The 19833-nt window shown below is 38.8% G+C and overlaps 1 protein-coding gene across 1 annotated transcript in view; it reads right to left on the bottom strand.

Annotated features, from left to right (window-relative positions):
- The window catches only part of tenm3 (teneurin transmembrane protein 3), a 339790-nt gene that overhangs the window by 62533 nt on the left and 257424 nt on the right, over positions 1 to 19833 (bottom strand). The window contains exons 24-25 of the mRNA XM_030056695.1: positions 9519 to 9590; positions 6948 to 7125 (exon numbers count right to left, since the gene is read on the bottom strand). Coding sequence (XP_029912555.1) covers positions 6948 to 7125; positions 9519 to 9590 — 250 coding nt within the window. The remainder of the gene's footprint in view (positions 1 to 6947; positions 7126 to 9518; positions 9591 to 19833) is intronic.

The raw sequence follows: 19833 nt of genomic DNA, 5'->3' as shown, positions 1-19833 counted from the left end.
AATGAGGATTGCCAGGGTCGGATTATTTTTTCTAACGTCAATATGACCTGAGATATATAGGCTATTTTCTGATTTATTATTTAAAATCAATCGAGTTATGGCCTACCAATCAATGAGAACCTGCATGCTGGCACATGGAAATAATACATAATGTAGAATTACATAAAGCAGGAGAGAGGAATGCAACAAATATACAGCCGACAGGTTTGCCATTTATCTTCCTGAGGAGAACACAGCTCTTTTCATCTTTCTGGAAAAATTCTACTTTCCATGTCAACCTTTTTTGATAGTGTGTTTGCAAAACTAACATGAAGCAATGGCTGATGGATAGTTTTTGGTGCTAGGTTTAATGAATTTACCATAATTTTTCATGAATCATTGATTTATCAATTTATCATAGAACCTCTTTTTGCGTATTGTTTATTACAAATACTTGATAAGAACTGGATGCAAATATTTCAGTAAAAAAATAATAATTTGATTCTAAAATATGTTGGTTTTTTTCGTTTTTCCCTCCAAAACATCTAATGTCTCTGTTGTAAATTAAATTAAATAGGTAACATTAACAACTCGCAGTTACATTTGTATATCATTTTAATTTCTCTGCTTTCAGCACTGGATAGTCAAGGGTTCAATTTTAAGTCATCAAAACACAACAGTTTGTGACTTTTAGGAAAACTGATGTGGAGAACTTTATTATGGTGATGGAATACTGGAGTAAGGAAAGTTCATTTTCATATTGTAGTGGAATGAATGGAAACCAACAGCTGGGTAAAAGGGAGGAGAAATCATATCGGCATTCTGCTAAGTTTAGGAAAAGCATGGCAGAAATGGGAATTATATACATTGTGTAATTATTATGCTAAACATGCAAAATCAGTGGTATGGTCCTTTAGTCTGTAAGTTAAGATTCTACTTTGGGTGGATGTACTATTCTGGACCAGTGTCATCACAAACTAGAGTAACGTAAAAGGGAATTTCTACAGCGGTTGTTGGCGTGAAACCCAAGAAACAGGTGTTAAATTTCTTGCCTGTGGAGACCAGTGGTTGGTGTCAGACAGAGTAAGAGTGTATGATGCTATTTCCACACGTGTGTTTGTTCCTACACTCCTTACTGGCATCAAGTGCATGTGATAGAGAGTCTGGCTGTGTCTGTCTACATGCATGATTTTGTCAGCCTGAACAAAGCTAAGTGGGTGCGATGGGCCATCAGTTGTCTGCGACACAGTCTTAATGATGCCTGCCACACTGTCATGTAACATTCATCACACACACACGCATGCATGCACACACACACACACGCACGCACGCACACACACACACACACACACACACACTCGTGCTGCTGGCCATAGGTGTTGGTGGTTGGTGATAATCAGCAGCTGATCACAGACTGTTAATTAAGACAGCTGGAATTAGACAGAGAGACTGTGTGTCTGTGAATTAAGAACAAAATTAAAAAAAAAAAAAAAAAAAAAAAAAACCTCGTGAGGATATGTTTGATGACAAAGCTGACTTCAGAGGTGAGTGTGTATGTGTGTGTGTGTGTGTGTGTGTGTGTGTTATCCGGATACAGGAACACACACCCTGTGGACACTCTTGACACATGGTTGCCACTTGGTCATCTGAACATGCCAGGACACATTAAAAGACATGAGTGGAGAGGAAGTCAGACCACAGCAGGGAGGAGGGCGAAAGTCAGAGACGATAAAACAATGAGGCAAAGAAAGGAGGGATGAAGCAGGAGGAGGAAGTGGATGAACGAATGCACCGGACAAAAGTCACAGAGGAAGAAAAATAAAGAAAAGGAAGGTGGGATGATAGGAGGACTGAAGGACGGAAATAAGGCATTAACAATGGGAGTGGGCAGAGGGAGAAAATGAAAGAATGAATGAGGGAACAAATGACGGAGCTAACGAGAAAACCGAATGAAAGAGAAAGGAATATGAAAAAATATGCAAAGAAAATAAGGAATGGAGGGATGAAGGTAGGGATAGCAAAAAAAGGAAGAGCAAATGCTGAAATATATCTCTTGTTAAACTATTCAATCTATAAAAAACTTTCATGGAGCAAGTAGTCCTCCCGAGAGGAAATTGTATTTTAATTAAAAGTGAAATTTAATTGAAAACTGCAATTGCCTGAGTGAAAAAAATTAGCTCCAACCATTCTGTCTAGCCGGTGGCAGTGCAGTGCCAGGTAGGGAGCCACTCTGTGAGTGTTTTAAGAGATATGGAGGGAGAGAAAAAAGCTCAGTCATGGGGGAAGCTAAATTTCTAAATTTTCAGAAAGAAAGGGAATTGGAGAAGGTTTTTGGGTGGAAAGGAGGAAAGAGTGGGCCACATAGAGCAGCACCTCCCAATATACATAATGTTGCAGATTTTTCTGTAAATATTCAGATGTCTTGCCAGTGTTTAAGTGTCAGTAGTCACTAACGTGAAATCTTCTCCATACAGGAAAAAAACAACAACATTTTAACAGCAGCCATTTTGACCTGACACAGCAGGGTAAACACAGGTGATACTAATGACCTTAAGGTTTCATTCCATTTCTTTGTAGCAGTCTTTCCGGTGAGACAGCATGCACCAGGACCCTAGACCTAAATGGTACAGAAGTTTAATTGATGTCATTAGTAATACCTGCACTGCAAAAAGTCAAAATCTTACCAAGATTATTTGTCTTATTTCAAGTCAAAATGTCTTATTTCTAGTCAAAATATCTCATTACACTTTAAATAAGACATGATCAGCTCAGAAGTAACTTGTCTTTAGAAAAGCAAATTTTTCCTTGTGACACAAGTGAACAAGTAAAAATTTGCTTGTTCCATTGGCAAAATTTGTTTCCTGTTTCAAGCTAATTTTCACTTGTTTTAAGTAAATTTTCACTTGAAACAAGTGAAAATTGTCTAAAGACAAGTAATTTCTGAGGTGATCATGTCTTATTTTAATAATGTGTAATGAGATATTTTGACTAGAAATAAGACATTTTTACTTGAAATAAGATACATAATCTTGGCAAGATTTTGACTTTTTGCAGTGTGTTTACCTTGATATTAACGTCAACATGGCCACTGTGAAAAAGTCAGTCTTTCTCAGTTTGCAGTCTTGTGCATTTGCTGTCCATGATGAATCTGACCCATGATGGAGCAGCTGAAGAATGTGAAAATGATTAAATATGTTGGAGCTTTACTTGTCAACCAACTATACATTGATGGATGAATGGAAGGTCAAGCGCAAGTATTTACAGCAGCATTTTCCTAACTTGTGGCCCCCTAGTGGTCCACAAGTGAAATGCAAGTGGGCTACCAAATCACTGGCAAAAAAACCTACAGATTTTAATAAAAATATTTTTACACATTAAAAAATCTTACACAGTGGTGAGAGGCATCATTTCCCTAAGTTTCATCGGCATCTAATCAGCAGTGACTATATACATATGTGTGTGTGTGTGTGTGTGTGTGTGTGTGTGTATGTATGTATATATATATATATATATATATATATGTGTGTGTGTGTGTGTGTGTGTATTTATTTTATGTATTTATATGTATGTATATTTCTTTCACACACTGCCGCAGGAGCTTAATAACTCTGTTCATCATTCTTGTGTTTGCTTTGGCAACATGTGCTTTTGTATTTCATGACTATGAAGCACCTATGAATTAAATTTGATGGCGCTTGTCAGAATTGAGAGATGGAGGGAAAAAGAGAAAAGAAAGAGGAGAGTGAAAAAAGAAAGACCTCTAACTTCAATTTCCATCCCCTCCCCCATCCCTCCTCTTCCTCCTCCCCCTCTCCTTGCTAGGGGCTCCTATTAAAGCAATGACTAGGCTGTTCATCTGAGCTGACAACGGAAGAAAAGGCTCAATTTTGCGTGAACACTTGTCAAGATCACAGAGAGAGAGAACAAGACAGAGGGAGACAGATATAAAAAGAGAGACAAAAAAAGGAGACCAAGGGCTTATTTTAACACTAGCAGAGATTAGAGCCATTTCTCCCTATTTCCCTCTTTTTTGTCTTTGCTTCTCTGTTTGTTCTTTTTCTCTCACTTTCATGAAAAAAGACAGCAAAACACCCGTCTTTTACTGCCTGTCTTAGAGATACATGGGACCGAGATTCATCTTTTATCAAGAATTAAATCGGGTCCAGCCAGTGTGGTCCACAGAATCACCACTACACTTATTGTCTATGGAACATTAACCTTAAGTAGTGAACCTGAACCAGAACTGGGCTTGTAAATGGATCCAAAAACTTCCTTCCATACACTGCACCTTGCAGACCATCGGGTAAAGAAGAAGGCTGTTGAGAATGTTATCAGATGTAAAGAAAAATGTCTAGCTCAGTATGGATCCTTTCCATAATGCTGTCAGACAAATAATAACAACCTGAGCCTGTCAGTGGCAAAAAAAGCACTTTTAGCTGACATAATTTGACAGGAAGCTTGCTCCATGTGATTACACTGCAGCCTGTCTTGCGGCTGCCGCAAAACAGGCTGCATTAATGGACCAAATGGACCAAATTCAATTTTTTGATTTGGACCCCAAATAGTGGAAAAATAGGGCCGAAGCTGAAAAATACTGGAATTATCCATTAATTCTTATCATTGGTTTTAGCATGCAAGCAACACCGGATGGGCAGAGTCTACAATTTCGACAATTTAGAAGGTGTAAGGTAAACAATCAGTCAATCACAGGAGGATGTTCTGAGGTGATTTCCAGACAGCGTCCCTCATGGTATCTATGGTATCTTTTGTAATCCTTATTCATATGGCCTCAGTATTTTCTCCGAATATTTGGCATTTCACCTTTTTTGTGCACATTATGCAAGTTTGACAATCGTATGGCCCATGAAGTGCAAGGGATGCACACTGTATAATTTCACAAAACATGACTGGCCATTTGAAAATATACTTGTGCTTCTCAGTTCCTGAAAAAGACTGTTCTGGAGACACAAAGTTTATATCTGACAGTCAGTGTTGCAATATTGTTTTGATGCGAAATGTTGATGCTAGGGGCAAAAACTGACAAACAAAAATCTGACATTAAACATTCTTTCATCTTTTTTTCATCTGCTCACGTTTCATCAGCACAATGAAACTTGCCCTACTGAAAATTACACTCAGGTGCACAATGAAGCTGTTAAGAGAAGTAGACAGCTGTGTATTTCATCAAAGCGTGAAACTCAAGTTGTCAACAGTGGAAAGTAAAAACTATTTCCACTGAGCACCTGTTTTGAAGTTAAAAGGGCTTGGGGGAAGGACTACTGGCAGCTTCTGCTGTTGATATAAACCTAGGAAAAAAAAACTTTTTCAAGCTCAGTGCTCTTTTGCTAAAAATCTATGTTTTCTTTTTTCATGTGTTCCGATGTTTTGACGTTGGCTGTGAAAAACACGTTCAACTTTTGTTGCTGCCGGGAATGAGCATCGGTACAGTTTCTCTATGAAAAATCAGGAGAGACACAAGGCTGCGCTGCAAACATAGACTCGTTTCAGCTGGGTTTTAATCCCAGGGGTGGCTGCAGGAAACTAAAATAGATACTTGGAAGAACCGAGAGCATAACGGTTTTGTGAGGACCATCTACCTGGTTGCATGTCACTGATTCGCCGATACGTGCTACTTCCCATCTGAACCCTTTTCCCTACTATGCTTAGGTCTGCATCTTTATCACACTATCGGACTACATAAGGAATATACATGTACAAAATTAGTTTGGGAGTGTTAGGGCTCTTTGAAGCAGTGCAATATTCTGCTAAAAATGTTTCCCAATTACCTCTCAGGGATCAATAAAGTATTTCTGATTATGATTCTGATGTGTCTAACTTTTAAGCTGAGTGGCAAAAAAAGAGTGTCTTTTCTTGTGAAATCAATGAGAGAAACAAAGCAGCACTTGCAAAGGCTAGTATCTGGTCGAGATGCAGACAAGGCTGAGTGAAGAATAGATAGAAGGTTTACGTTAGAAAAGGGTTAGCCACTCTTACCTATGTCTGAAATCTTTGTTTCTTTAATGCAGCACAAGCAAGGGAAACGAGAAAAGAAGAGAAGACAAGAGAAGAGAAGACAAGACAAGAGAGAGTTAGTAGACAGCTATATAGACAAAAACCAGCAGAGGAAACATTCCCGGACAGGACTGTAGAGACTGAAACCATAACAATAGAATGTATGATCTTAACTATTCATTCAGACTTCCTGAAGGCAGTAAACGATGGAATTATGTTTTATATAACTCAGACACTCACTAGGACCAAAACTGAAGTGTGTGGTCATGTTAGGAGTGCCAGAGCACATGTGATTTAGAAATGATATTGTTTATTCATAGCACCTATGACTACTCAGAATAGTCAAACTGAAGAGCAGTAGAGTATTCATATATTTACTAAGGTAATAAGTAGGATGAAGTTTTCAGTTTATCCATCCATCATCCATTCATCCCTTTCTCTCTTTGTATTTTTAAGTACTACGTTACAGATTTCAAAGCCACTTTCAAAAAATGTTCCACAAAGCCTTCAAGGTAAATCAGATGGTTTAAACTAGTAGTACAGTAGTAGAGGCTCACTTTAACTGGGATGGAGACGCGTGGAAATATTGAGATGAACAGGTTTCCAACACTCAGCTGGACAACAAATTCAACTTTTCAATGCCCTTCAATGCACTTCAATGAAATCATAAAGACCTGATTATTTACTCCATCTTATCAAATCAAGAAATCCTCATGAAATCATTCATTTTAATAATACTGCTATGTCAATACTGATGTCTGTCATAGGGTTTTCCTCAGGATGGGAGGTGATGTCCGGATCATCCATTCACTTCCATCAATTTTAAGGCATTTTGTGTCTCTAAAATCTCCAAACAAATAATTTACAGAGTTTTGATCGGAATAAAATCTTGAGTTCAATAGGAAATGCTTCCTTTGGATCCTTGATCCATCTGTCCATCCTTCCTCCTCTCTTACCTCAGTTCCATCACGCTGGTAACATTCCCAGAGGGGAAGATCCTCCTTATATAGTTAAAGTCTCCAACAAAGATGCTGCCATCTGCTCCACAAGCCAGAGCAAGGGGGGCCAGCAGCTTGTTGCCCTCTGCCTGCCCATTACAGCTTGGACAAGAGATGCTGCGGCGACGTCCGTTACCTGGAAGACACCACAGAGGTTGGTCACAACCATTTTGTGGCTGGAATATTTGGAGTGTTTAGAGTTTCAGGTGCATGCTGTTACAACCTACACCCACCAACCCAGATATACTAAAACCATTAGTGAGTACTAAAATGTTTTTGGTGTTCAAAGTCAGCATTTGTTATTTGTGCAAGACAGTCTTCATGACCAATCAGGGGTCATGCACTGGATTTGCACATGCCAAAAGTTTTAGCACACTTTAAATGCTTTAGATCAGGGGTGTCAAACTGGTGCCATGGAGGGCTGAGAGGGTGCAGGTTTTCATTCCAACCAAAAACTCCACCAGGTGATTTTACTGATTAGTCCCTGCTCTCTTCTTGAAGGCAAGGTCATCAGTGAAATCACCTGGTGGAGTTTTTGGTTGGAAAGAAAACCTGCAGCCTCTCGGCCCTTCATGGCACCGGTTTGACACTCCTGCTTTAGATAATCAGGGCCAACAAGGCCACCTGCTCTTTTCACAAAACTGACTGACCAGGTTAAAGCTATGATTCTTTTTTTATATATCCTGGATGAAGTCAAATTAACTAATATTTGGTATGGACATGGTTTGTGATTAGGCCACAAAGCCTATTGATTTTTGTTGCAATGGAAGTATTTCCTAAAAAGACTGTAATTTTGTGCTGTAAACCATCCCCACATAGATGAAATGTCCCTCTTCTTACCTTTGGCGAGAAGTAATGTGGTGAAAACTCCTAGGTGTTAAAAAGTTTGACAAAACTACTTTGGCAAACACTATTTTGGCAAAAGCTCCTAAGCTCATCCAAGGGATACACCCACATGCTCATGAGTGAACAAAGTTTATTATTTCTCCTTTTATTGCTAGAAAGGCCAGACTGTGGCCTTTCTGTGGCCAAGCATCCAGAAGCAGCAGAACTAACTGGCATGGATCTGGATGGGCTCCATCCCCTGAATCACAACCTGCCTAAATCTTATGAAATTATGGAATTGTTTACATGTAATGGCAAACAGTACAGAAATTAATTGATTTAAAGTGACAATAACCACAATATATGGATGTAATTACTACTGTACTGCTCCTCTCACTTACAAGATTGTTGATTATTTACATCTATGAAGGTTCATTATTTTTAAATCCATTTTAGATGTACTTGTGATGAAGATTTAAGTTCATCACAAGTTAAGGAAATTAATTAATTAATTAATTTACTACTCTATATTTTTTTATTTCAGTATGCAATGTTGTGTGAGTTTGGCTTTTCTAGTACAGTATATTAACTTCATGTAGATGTAGAGGAAGAGACTGGCTAAAGAAATACTTTTAAAGTGATAGTTGATAGTGAGTGCTTCACCGGGACTGTTCTTCTGCATAATGAATGAACTTCTGGAACTGCTTTATGCAACAGCTCCCTTCAGCGCTGCATGCTTCTTAATACATCCAGGTAAAGCCACTGAGTAGTGTTAAGTTCCACCAGTTAGCAACCAAGAGAGCTGGAAAAGAGCACTGACAACAAATCCCAAACAAACATGCAGTTGCTGTCCGTTGTGAATACTTCAAACTATTTTTTCCGTGCTGTGTGGGGCAGATCAATTTAAGTCATCTTGGAGAAGAACAGCCCCGGTGAAGCACTTGTCCTTGCCACAGGGAAGGAGCTGGACAGTGGTGGACAGACAACTAGAAATTGCTACTAAAGTAAAAGTATTGTTACTTTGCTGATATTTTACCTGAGTAGAAGTAAAAGTACTACGGTCCAAATCTACTTAAGTTAAAAATAAAAAGTACCTCATTTCAAATGTCAAACTCATTGAGTTACTTTTTAGAAATAACTTTTTTAGGTGCAGTTTTTTCCATGCAATTCTAAAGGGATGTGAGTGCAAAGTTAATTTTTAACTGGAATGACAAAAAAAAGGCATCAGCAAAATAAAAGCCTGATATCTCCTTGCATTTCTGCTGACTGAATGTTCACTGTGAAAACCTGACAATTTGTCAGTTTATGTCCAGTTTGCAGTGTTTACTGAGAGCCTATGAAATTTCTGCTCTGGAGTGAACGTGATTTAAAATATAGTTAAGTACAATGGTCAGCAAAAAATTACTTAAGTACAAGTAAAATTATTGATGTTAAAAAATATTAATTCAAAAAGTATTGGTACACAAAAAAGATTCTCAATTACAGTAACATCAGTAAATGTAATTTGCTTTGCATAGTAACAAATACCCGTATATGGGAAAGAGCCCAAACTATCATTTCAAACTTTGAGACAGTTGCTCACTTATGCTCTGTTATTCATATCAATGTAACTATGCTCTGTTATTAGTATTCTTTATTGTATGCTCTAGCAGTGGTCCAACACTGCTGAGCAAGGAGAAGCAAAAGATTAGAGTCTATCCTTACCCATGATGGTGCTGATGACTGGGGGCTGCTGGGAAATAAAGATGTTCTCTCCATTGCCCTTGTACAGGATACCTTGTAAAGAGAAGGCAAACACAGTGCAGAGAGACAGGAGAGAAAAGGCACAGCCAGTTTAATCATAATTTGTATTTAATTCTGTGTTGTGATTGTGAGCAGTTACACTGGAGATCAAATTTATGACCCAGGCTAATATCCAAAAATGTACCAAGAGGCTGATAATTCCCTTTTATTAAAAATCTGATCTGGTCTAGTCAGTGTGGTCTGCCTCTGAAATGACAGATATGATGCTATTTGATTAACTACATTGTAGTATTTGTTATCGATGGGAAGACCTTTATCTAGGCACATTCACCAACAGCACAGAGGAATATGTTAACAGATGTTTCAGTATCAAAGCTGCTCATGACCAATAATTTGTGTCAATATTCAATATATTTAAATGTCTCATGTTTAGATGATATCCCCCCGCTGTGACTAGAATTTGTGGGGCACTCAGCCTGTGTGTGACTACAGCTCTCAAGCCTTTTTACTTTTTAACCTTTAACCTTTTACCTTCTTTGCTCAATCACATAGATGGTGACATCTTCTTTTATTTACTTATTTTTATATTGTAAATTATACATTCGGGGAATGTAATTTTGGCATATTTAATGCATTTATATTGTTCTGAAAAAAATTGCACTCATCAATCAGAATATATTCTGCTCTGCCCTTGTTTTCACTAATAGGGACTATATTGTGTGCTTTCTATATATATATATATATATATATATATATATATATATTTTATTGTATATGGTTGGTTGGCTGTTGAAACAAAATTGCCACCCGGAGATAAATAAATACTTTGATTCTGATTCTGATTCTGAGAATAAAAATCAGAGAAAAGCACTGACTCCTTACCATTTTTACATTTGTTTGGCACGAAAATGGTTGACTTTGACACAAAATATTGACTATCAACAGCGTCAAGACAAAAATGTCAGTATCTGCAAAACCCTTATCTGCAAGAACAGGGGCAGCTTGGAGGATAATAAAAAGCACATTATCTTCATATTATAGATCAGTGAAGTGAATGGTACATGTTTAAATGGTATATGTGTAGATGCTATTGTACCACATGTGTATGCATTTTGTGTATTTGTTTTTCAGTCCACTTGTATCTGCATACACCAGAGAAAATGTTGTGTTTATTTGCATGTGTGTGTGTGTGTGTGTGTGTGTGTGTGTGTGTGAGAGAGAGAGAGAGAGAGAGAGAGAGAGAGAGAGAGAGAGAGAGAGAAAGAGTTTGTGTGCAGTTCATAAAATTTGTACTGTCCTGTGTCAACAAACAAACCTTGAATGGAATTCTATTGAAAAAGTAATTTGGCTACAAAAAGGATTTGGATCCAGTCCACACTGAAGCACACACTGGTAACAGGCACTTTGAACGATCTCCCCCTCTGATAAATTCAACCTTGTGATGGTTTGATCACACAAAGCTGGCAGTGAATTTCATGACTTCACAATATCTCATTCTTTGTCAACAGTGATGCATACTACTGCAACCAAAGGCAACATTCAAAACTGGTAGGTCAAACTGAATATGGTAGGTATATTTTCACACAAAAGTAATTCCCTTCAAACAAGAATTTTCCAAATAACTCACTGTACCTGATGATGACACAAAATGTCTGATTTTCCAATTTATTCTAAATGGAGATGGAGCAGTACAACACAGCTGCATTAGTTTTCGTGAAATGTGCCCAGCCCCTGTTTTTCTTTTCCATATTCTTGCAAACTATGTTTGACATTAAAAGGTTTCATAATTGCTCCGAAAGTAGTAAGGTAAACAAAATTATGATTTATTTTCAGCTGAATCATTATACCTTAAAACCACCTCTGTGGCAGGAGGCTAAGAGTTAGCATGTGGAGCATCCAGCCAGTATCCAGCATTCAGTAATAATGAGAGGAAGATAGAACCACTACTGTCCTACAGAACAGCGAAGGGGACAAGTGACATACTATCAAGTTTTCAAAGTGGGTGAACTATGCCTTTAACTCAGAGTAGAAAATCTCTTGGCAGGATTTGGGAGTTGAATCAAGGTCACTGAAACACATATGCAGGCATCCAGTGCCCCAACCTCCACATCCTTACTTTCTGCTGTCATTACTAGACTACTGCTTGTTTCCTGGTTGGGTCTCCATCACATAAGCATGTTGTGATGAGAAAACATATTTCCATCACTCGCTCTGCACTTAGCTCATATTTGCATTTTGAGATATCATCTACATTTTGTGAAATAATGTCATAAATTTTCAAGAGACCACGCTCAGCAGGAAACTGATGCAGACAATACGTAAAGTTAGTGAGAACAGCACAATGGTTCCATTTGTATGCATCAGCTGGAAAATGAGCCCACCAGAATACAAATGCATGATGATGCAGAGTCTGGGAGTGCAGAAATGACAAGCCATACTTGCATTAGACTGATATGGCTTTTTGAAGACCAACAGTGGGCTTCTTGATGCTCTAGCATTAATGAGTAAGATGTGGCTGCATCTATTCAGATGCCCTGGCTGGAAGTGTGTCATGGGAAAACTATATGCGGCACTTTGTGTATCAGTACATCCTCAAATGACACGTATATGTATGATTTGCAACATCAACTAACTGACGTTGTTGTTACTTTGACACTGTGTGTGTTTGTCTCCTGTTCCATCTTCCCAGACACATACAGTATCTGGCACTGTTAGTGTAAGCGGTCACATCAGGTTATATATTATACTATATTGTGCTATATAAACCCTAAATGGCATCAATACTAGTTATGATAATTGAGCTTCATGAAGCTGAACATCAAAGTGTAAAATCTCAACCTCTGTGTTGAGACCAGCTAGCTGACTAGCGACAGATATCAGTAGTTTTCTGCCATTTACTTCATTCCTCTGGTTGAAAAAACATCCAGAGTAACACTGACACTTAATTCATCAACTGTTAGCATAGATTTTCCAACTTTGATCTCCCACATGAAAGAGCTGCACTAGTACCACGACCTTCATCTAAAGGGTGTGTGAAAAGCATAGAATTAGAGTGATGGCAATAACACTTGAAGTTTTTTTTTCATGTGTGGCTTCAGTTTCAGCTCTCTGAATGGAGGTGAGGGTCTGAATCCTAGTATTGACAAGGGGGTTTGATACTGGAGAAGTTTTGAGGGTCCTATAGTATATCATTACAGACTGCTTTTCACAGTGTCTCCTATGTAATGCTGCTTCCAAATGTGACATGATAATGTCCATGTGTGATGCTATTGTTATGTAAATGAGCACTGCGGGACAGGATGACAAACGTGTGCCGATAACTATAGATGAAGAAGCCTGCTTTATCTGTTTGTGCTGCAGTCTTATCAGACAGCAAGGAGTCTGAGAGGGGCAGGGGCAAAATTCTCTGAGAAACCTTCACCCTCTGGACTGTCCTGGTGTTTCCGTTGGATAGGGTGCCTACCATGCCTTAAAATGCAAATAGACGCTCCATGCATAGAAAGTGACCAAAATACATTTTCCAGGCATGAAAGAATAATGTGAAGGAGACACCATGAGAACTGGGTAAGAGTCTGACAGAAAAATAGCCAAGGGGTTGATGGGTGTAAACATCTTCCTTCAGCTCTGGTTCAGTTCCCATCTCATATCACCAAGATTTCGAGCTCTGAGTCAAGTTTTCATTTTTAGCTTAAGTTTCACCCTTTCTCAACCATGACCAAAACTTTACCCGAACCATAAGTTTAAGGTGAAAATAGCCCAATTGCTATTGTCTATGCCCAATTCATGCGACTGTCACCTAATCCAATTCATGCTATTGTCACATAATCCAATTCAGTTCATGTTGTTGTCACCTAATCCAATTCATTCAATTTCCACATAATCTAAGTTGTGGAGGATGAATATTATCTTCACACAATTCACATCCACAACACATATTCTGTTTGAAGCTCATTTCATGAAATTTTATGAGTTGCTCTTCTCACCATGAGAACAAGCGTAAGGTTATAGTGCAAAAGGCATAAAAATAACCTTTACAAGGTTATCAATGACAGAACTCAATCTCTCTCTCTCTCTCTCTCTCACACACACACACAAACAAACACACACACACATATAAATAGATGTATGATTTTTTTTATTTAGTGACTGAAAGTTTTGTCATTGATAGTTTGGTTTACTACAGCAATACAGTGTTAACGATGGAAAAAATGAGACATGTAAATTAGATATCGGCCTTGACCTACAATCATATTCAGCTTGCTGCTTCTCAGTAAAGTCTGGCATCACTCATAGTTTTGATAGATTTTTATGTGAAGGAGCTACATCTACTGGATTAGATACGAGTAGAAGACAAGTGTCTTATGATATTATGGGAGGGATGAAAACATTCATGTGGTGTTAAATGCTCACTGCTGATGAATAGAAGCTTTTGAAGAGATGATGTAAGGTATGTGTGCCAAGGTTGAATAGCTTACATATGACTGAAGTACTGAAGTATAGGTGCCCTCTGGACTTGTTATAAGCCTCTTGTGTCTTATAGCCTCTTCAGGGGCCAGTGGTAGTTATGCTCCATCACAAACTCTATCTGTGTGTTTCAAATTGAAAAGGACCATGTGCACAACTATGGTGAAGATCGTCACAAAATAATTATGAAAGAATGTGTGCACATGTGTGTGTGTGTATGTGTGTGTGTGTGTGTGTGTGTGTGTGTGTGTTCTTTAGTGTCTGCCCCCCTCTGGAGTGTTTGGGCACCGTAGCATGAAACAACCAGCACCATCTCTCTCAGCACCACACAGGTGTGTGTGTTTTGCTGCATATGCAGTATGTGCACGTTTGTATGCATATGTATATTTATGTGTCTGCATATATATAATATGTGTGTGTGAGTGTGTGTGTGTATTTGCGTCACAGCAGCTCTCTCTCTCCCTCTCCCCTCTCCACAGGGGTCTCTGAGGATCACACAGCATCTAAGATTAAAAGGACGCTGCTGCTGCTGCTGGTGTGTGTGTGTGTGTGTGTGTGTGTGTGTGTTTGTGTGTGTGTACGTGTGTAAGTGTGTGAGGGTGGGGGTGGTTTGGGGGACCAGTTCACTTTTAAGAAAATGACCCCTACAAAAATACAACGAGTGGACATGATTAGAGAGGAAATGAAGAGAGTCACTGAGGAGCAAAGTGCTTTCCTAAATTTACACACTTCAAACAGGGGGGATTTCTATTTTCAGATCCAAGCAAAACTCGCTCACCCAATGGAAAAAAAAAAAAACAAAGGAAAAAAAAAAACACTTTTTTTTTCAACTACTGTGCAAACACATTTTAAGTGGATGTAGTTGAACCAAGCCCAGTCCTCTGTCCTATGCTGAGAACTTGTTTTTTTCTGCCTTACACGATCCCCCTATGAAGTGTTGCACTTGATGAAAGCATCAGCTGAACAACAGAAACATAAACTTCATAAATCGCACTGATTAGACTTTAGCTACATGGACAAGACAAAGGTTTTCTTCAGTTAGCTGGAAAAAGGCCAAAAAGGCTCAAGAGCCATGAAATACTAAAAGACCACTTTATTTTGTAGACTTTTGGGATTTTAAGTTCTTTGAAGAACCATTTGTGGTTCCTCAAATAATTTTTTCGTCTTTGAAACACCTTTGGGTATTCTTTGAAAAACCATTCAAAGAAATGGTACTAAATATATATTTATATATATAGAACTGTGGCCTGAGAGGTTCCTTGTAAAATCAGAAATGGTTCTCCCATAGCACTGCTATGAAGAACTATTTTCAGTTCTAGGTTCCTTTTTTTCCATTAAGAACTGGAAATTAACTGCTATTTTTGTGAATCTTTTTCCATCATACATATTACAAAGACAAGTATTACAAAGATAAGTAATTTTTACATTGAGAACTATTTTCATTGAATTAAGGGGTCTATGAATAACTATTGTGAAAACGGTCCTTTGGAAAACCTTTAGAAACTTAACAACAATAAAAAAGCAACTATTTCTATTTCATCAAAGAATTTTTCTCTTATCATTGAGGCCATTTAAAGACATGTTTTAAAGACATTAAAGAATTGTGGGCTGAAATGTTTTTTTGTGAGAAGGTTTTTCTATGGCATGACTGAAGAACCACTTTTGTCTCCAGTTTGCACCTTTAGTTTTCTGTGTGTAGGCAAGGTTCCTTCAACACTTTTTCATTAAATAATAGTCAGACTGTCACTATGTGCTAACAGGGATTCAGGAAGTAAATGTACTGTGAAAAAATGCAGTCCCTCTGGCTCCTCCTGGGCTGTATTCTGATTCACAAAAACCCATCTGACTTGAACCAAAGAACCAATAATGGCTAGGGGGCGTGTCCCTACCTCAGTGTCAGTCACATCTTGTGAACACCTTCATGCTCACATAGGCCAGCCAACCGATTCTGCATGCACTCTTAAGGAAGAAGGCTTAGCATTAAAAGCCACCAGACACTGCCAAAGAAGCTTACAAAGCCCAACAGCCAAAACAAAGTCAGACGGAAGAGGAACAAAAGCTACAAAAAAATATGAAAGAATTGGAGGTATGTTTCAGCATGAGCTACGGGACTGAAATGGCTTTCAAAGTGTCCCTGAGCCAGCACAATTTCTGCTGGACAGGTACAACCACTTCTGTTATATGTCAATTTACTGTGTAGAACACAGAACATCAGTCATCTCTCATGTCGCTGTTGGGAGTACGGGCCATGTGCATGTGGGTGATGAAGGCTTGGAGGCAGGTATGAAGGTCAGCAGGGAGGGAAGAGTTTTTGCAGTTCAAAATTTCACCAGAACTCCAGACATTCACCAAACTGCCTACACAAGAAGCTTAAACCCTTTGAAACATGAGCAAATTCACTTGATTTCTTTCAAAAACATGGATAAAGGATAATGAGCAAACTGGCAAGAAAAGACTCGAAAATTAGCAAGGAGACTAGGAGAATACCTAAGTAAATAAATGACTAAATATATAAGTAAAGAAATGTTAAAAATAGAAACCTATCAGAAAATTACAGGAAAAAAGACTTCATAACTGTAATAAATAGATATTTAAATTCCTTTACAAAGACATTACCATATAATTATATATGTTATGGTATGATGAGGATACAATTATACAAAGTTCGCCTTGAAATTTGTAAAAAGACACAAAGATAGAAAGAAAGTACGGGAGAAAGAAGGAAAAATTACGAAAAAAATTACCAGTATTAAAAAAAGAAAAGAAAAGAAAAGAAAGTCAATTTTATCAACGGGGAGAAAAAAATAAAATAAAACAAAAGCCTGACTGTGGGCAAAGATGGGAAATGGCCAGTGACTGAAAACAATGTCTGTTGTGCTTATTTTGGGGCAGATGAAAAAGCTAAGTTGGTGTGTCCTGCACATCAAAACACACAATAAAAGTACTTAGTGTTTTATTCTGAATTTATTGATAAAAACTATTGTCTCAGTGAATAATGTCTAAGCCTACTCCTTGTTCTGCCAAAGCCTCCATGTCTGCAGTGTGACACAGGCTGAACAAAACTATGTTGGCTGGTAGGCTGGCAATCTAAAAAGGACCCTAAATATCTGAATGGAGTTAGAAATTCAAAATAGATATTTCAACACATAAACTATAAGCCTTACTGACATAAAACAGGACAGAAATAAGAAAAAATACTTATACTGAAAGACTGAAAAAAATCATCCCTGTGTTGTTTGCACTCTGATGTCCAAGAGCGTAATTTGCTATCATCATCCTTAGCGCACAAATATGGAGATAAGTAAGGATATTTGCAATAAGGGTCAAGACGTTTCATAGAAGGCTGAACATTTATTGCTATCATTCAAACTGCTGCTATTACAGACAGGCGAATAATTGGAGACACTTGTAAGAAGTACTTTAGCACAGTCCATTATGAGAATATGTGTGTGTGGGTGAGAGAGTTTCTGAATGCTGATGAGTATGTATGAGCGTATACGGGAGAGAGAGGGAGTGTACGTGTTAAGTCATAAAAGAAAAACAAGAAGGACCGAACAGCAACAAGGAGAGATGGAAAGGACTGAGGATGAAGGAGGAGGAGGAGGAGAGAAAAGAGACGACATGAAGAGTTAAGAGGAAAAAGAAGAGGCCAAGGAGGAGGAGGAGAAGAGGGGCTGTGAATGACTCGTGTGGAGGCTAATGCGAATGGGGGATGAGAAGATGAGGAGAGGAAGAGAGAGGGATGTACTCGTTCTTCAAAGTGAGACATCAAAGAGGAACCTCCTGTGGTGAGCTGAATTATTAACACTCAGCCACCATGTTGGAAGCTAGTCTGCATTATACTGCATTAACTTATACTATCTATCTATCTATCTATCTATCTATCTATCTATCTATCTCTCCCTCTCAATTTCTATCTATCTATCTATCTATCTATCTATCTATGAAAAACTCATTTGTTAATTTATCCATATTTGGGACACCAAAATGATTTCTGTCATGTTTCAAGTTGAAACTAAAAAACACCTGGTAGAGCACATGCCTCTGCCAAACACAATCACTATATGCAGTTCATGTTGGATATTCACCTAAATTTAATCATGACCACAGCCACACCCCCCTTTGGCCAATCACAGTGAAAAATGAATCAGCTCTTCCTTGGCACATGATCAACCTTTCCACCAGGTTTCACGCAAAGCCAGCCCTAACTTTCTGAGATACCCGACTAACAAGAGACAAACAGGGAATGGGCTGAAAACACAACCCCCCATCCAGAGCCACCGGCAGAGGGAATAATATGTCCCTGACTGATGGAACACAAGAGTGATCAAACTTACAGCCAGTTGATCACAGCTTTAACATTAACTGTACCAACAGGCTGTGATCCTGGAAAAGCCTGTGATGCACAGAGCTGATGCCTTCTGTGTTCGTTTTGGAATAAGCAGGAGGAGAACTAGGCAGGTAGCTGGAATGAGCACGTTTACATGCACACCTTATTCCTGTATTAACCGGAATATTTGCAATATTCCGGTTGCGCACGTGTCATGTAAACACGCACCGAACCCGATTAAGGTCATATTCCAGTTGGAGAGAATTCCGAATAAGACCCCTGGCATATGCCTGTTCCAACCGGAATATTGTGGCATGTAAACACCTTAGTCGGAAAATGCCCCGAACCGGAATATTCAGTCACGACTGTGCATGCTCAACTCGCAAGGAATTCTGTGGCGTCTTTGTTGCTGTGGTTACCTGCAAGCGGGGAAAACGGCAGGGCGAACAGCAGCAAGAGCCAGGAGACTGCAGTCTGCCTTCAGCTAATGAAAGACTTAAATATCATGGAGGATATCGATGGGAGAAAATATAGAAATAGCGACAGAAGAAAAAGAAGAATACTTCATCTGTTTTTCCTGCAGACCAGAATCCAGTCCAGAATTTCCCTGGTTGGGATCAATAAAGTATATCTATCTATCTATCTATCTAGACCAGACGCCTATACGCGTACTGCTGCCCCCTGCGGCTGAGTGTCGCATTACGTCAGAGGGTGGAATATGCTGAAACACGGGAACATGCCAAGTAACATGTAAACGGAATATTCCAGTTGCCGCGGCGCAGTTACCTTAGCCGGAATATTGACCTGAACCGGAATATGGTGTGCATGTAAACGTACTCAATGATGAGTGGTCGCAACCTTGGCTGAACAAAGAAATAAGCACCAGCTACAGAAAGTCAAACTTCATCAGGAAAAAAAACAAACAAAAAACAAACAAACAAACAAACAAAAAAACAACAGAAAAAACAAACAAACAGGAAATCCAAGTAAGAAGATGTCACAGGTGATCTCTGGGATGTGCAGCGCAGAAACAACAAACCAACAAACAGGAACTCAGTGAATACCAGTTAGGTACTGACCACACCCACACAGCACCGGATTTCTTGACAGGACATGAGATAAATGTAGAAGAGCACGTTTTCACTAAACTGTTCCAATTTCATTCATATCTTCTTAACCAGTGTTACCAATGCACAGTAAAAAAAAAAAAAAAAGAGCTAATAGTTAATGTGCCTGTGCTGCTGAATGGCTGAAGAGTTAGACCAAACTGACTTAGCTCAGCTCTGATGTGATGTGATGTTCCCACCTGACCACAGCTGGTCAGTAGAGCCTTCAGTGGAGAATGTTAGTCTCCACTGCTGGCCTCAAACAGTTCATATGTTTCCCTAGCCCTCTCCCCTCTTCCTTCTCTTCATCTCTCTCCTCTTTCATCTCTCTCTCCATTAGTAGGTGTTGATTGATCAACAGAGGCCAAGTCAGCAG

This window comes from Myripristis murdjan, chromosome 1 (assembly GCF_902150065.1).
Source record: "Myripristis murdjan chromosome 1, fMyrMur1.1, whole genome shotgun sequence".
NCBI lineage: Eukaryota > Metazoa > Chordata > Actinopteri > Holocentriformes > Holocentridae > Myripristis > Myripristis murdjan.
This window is presented reverse-complemented; position numbering and strand designations above follow the sequence as displayed.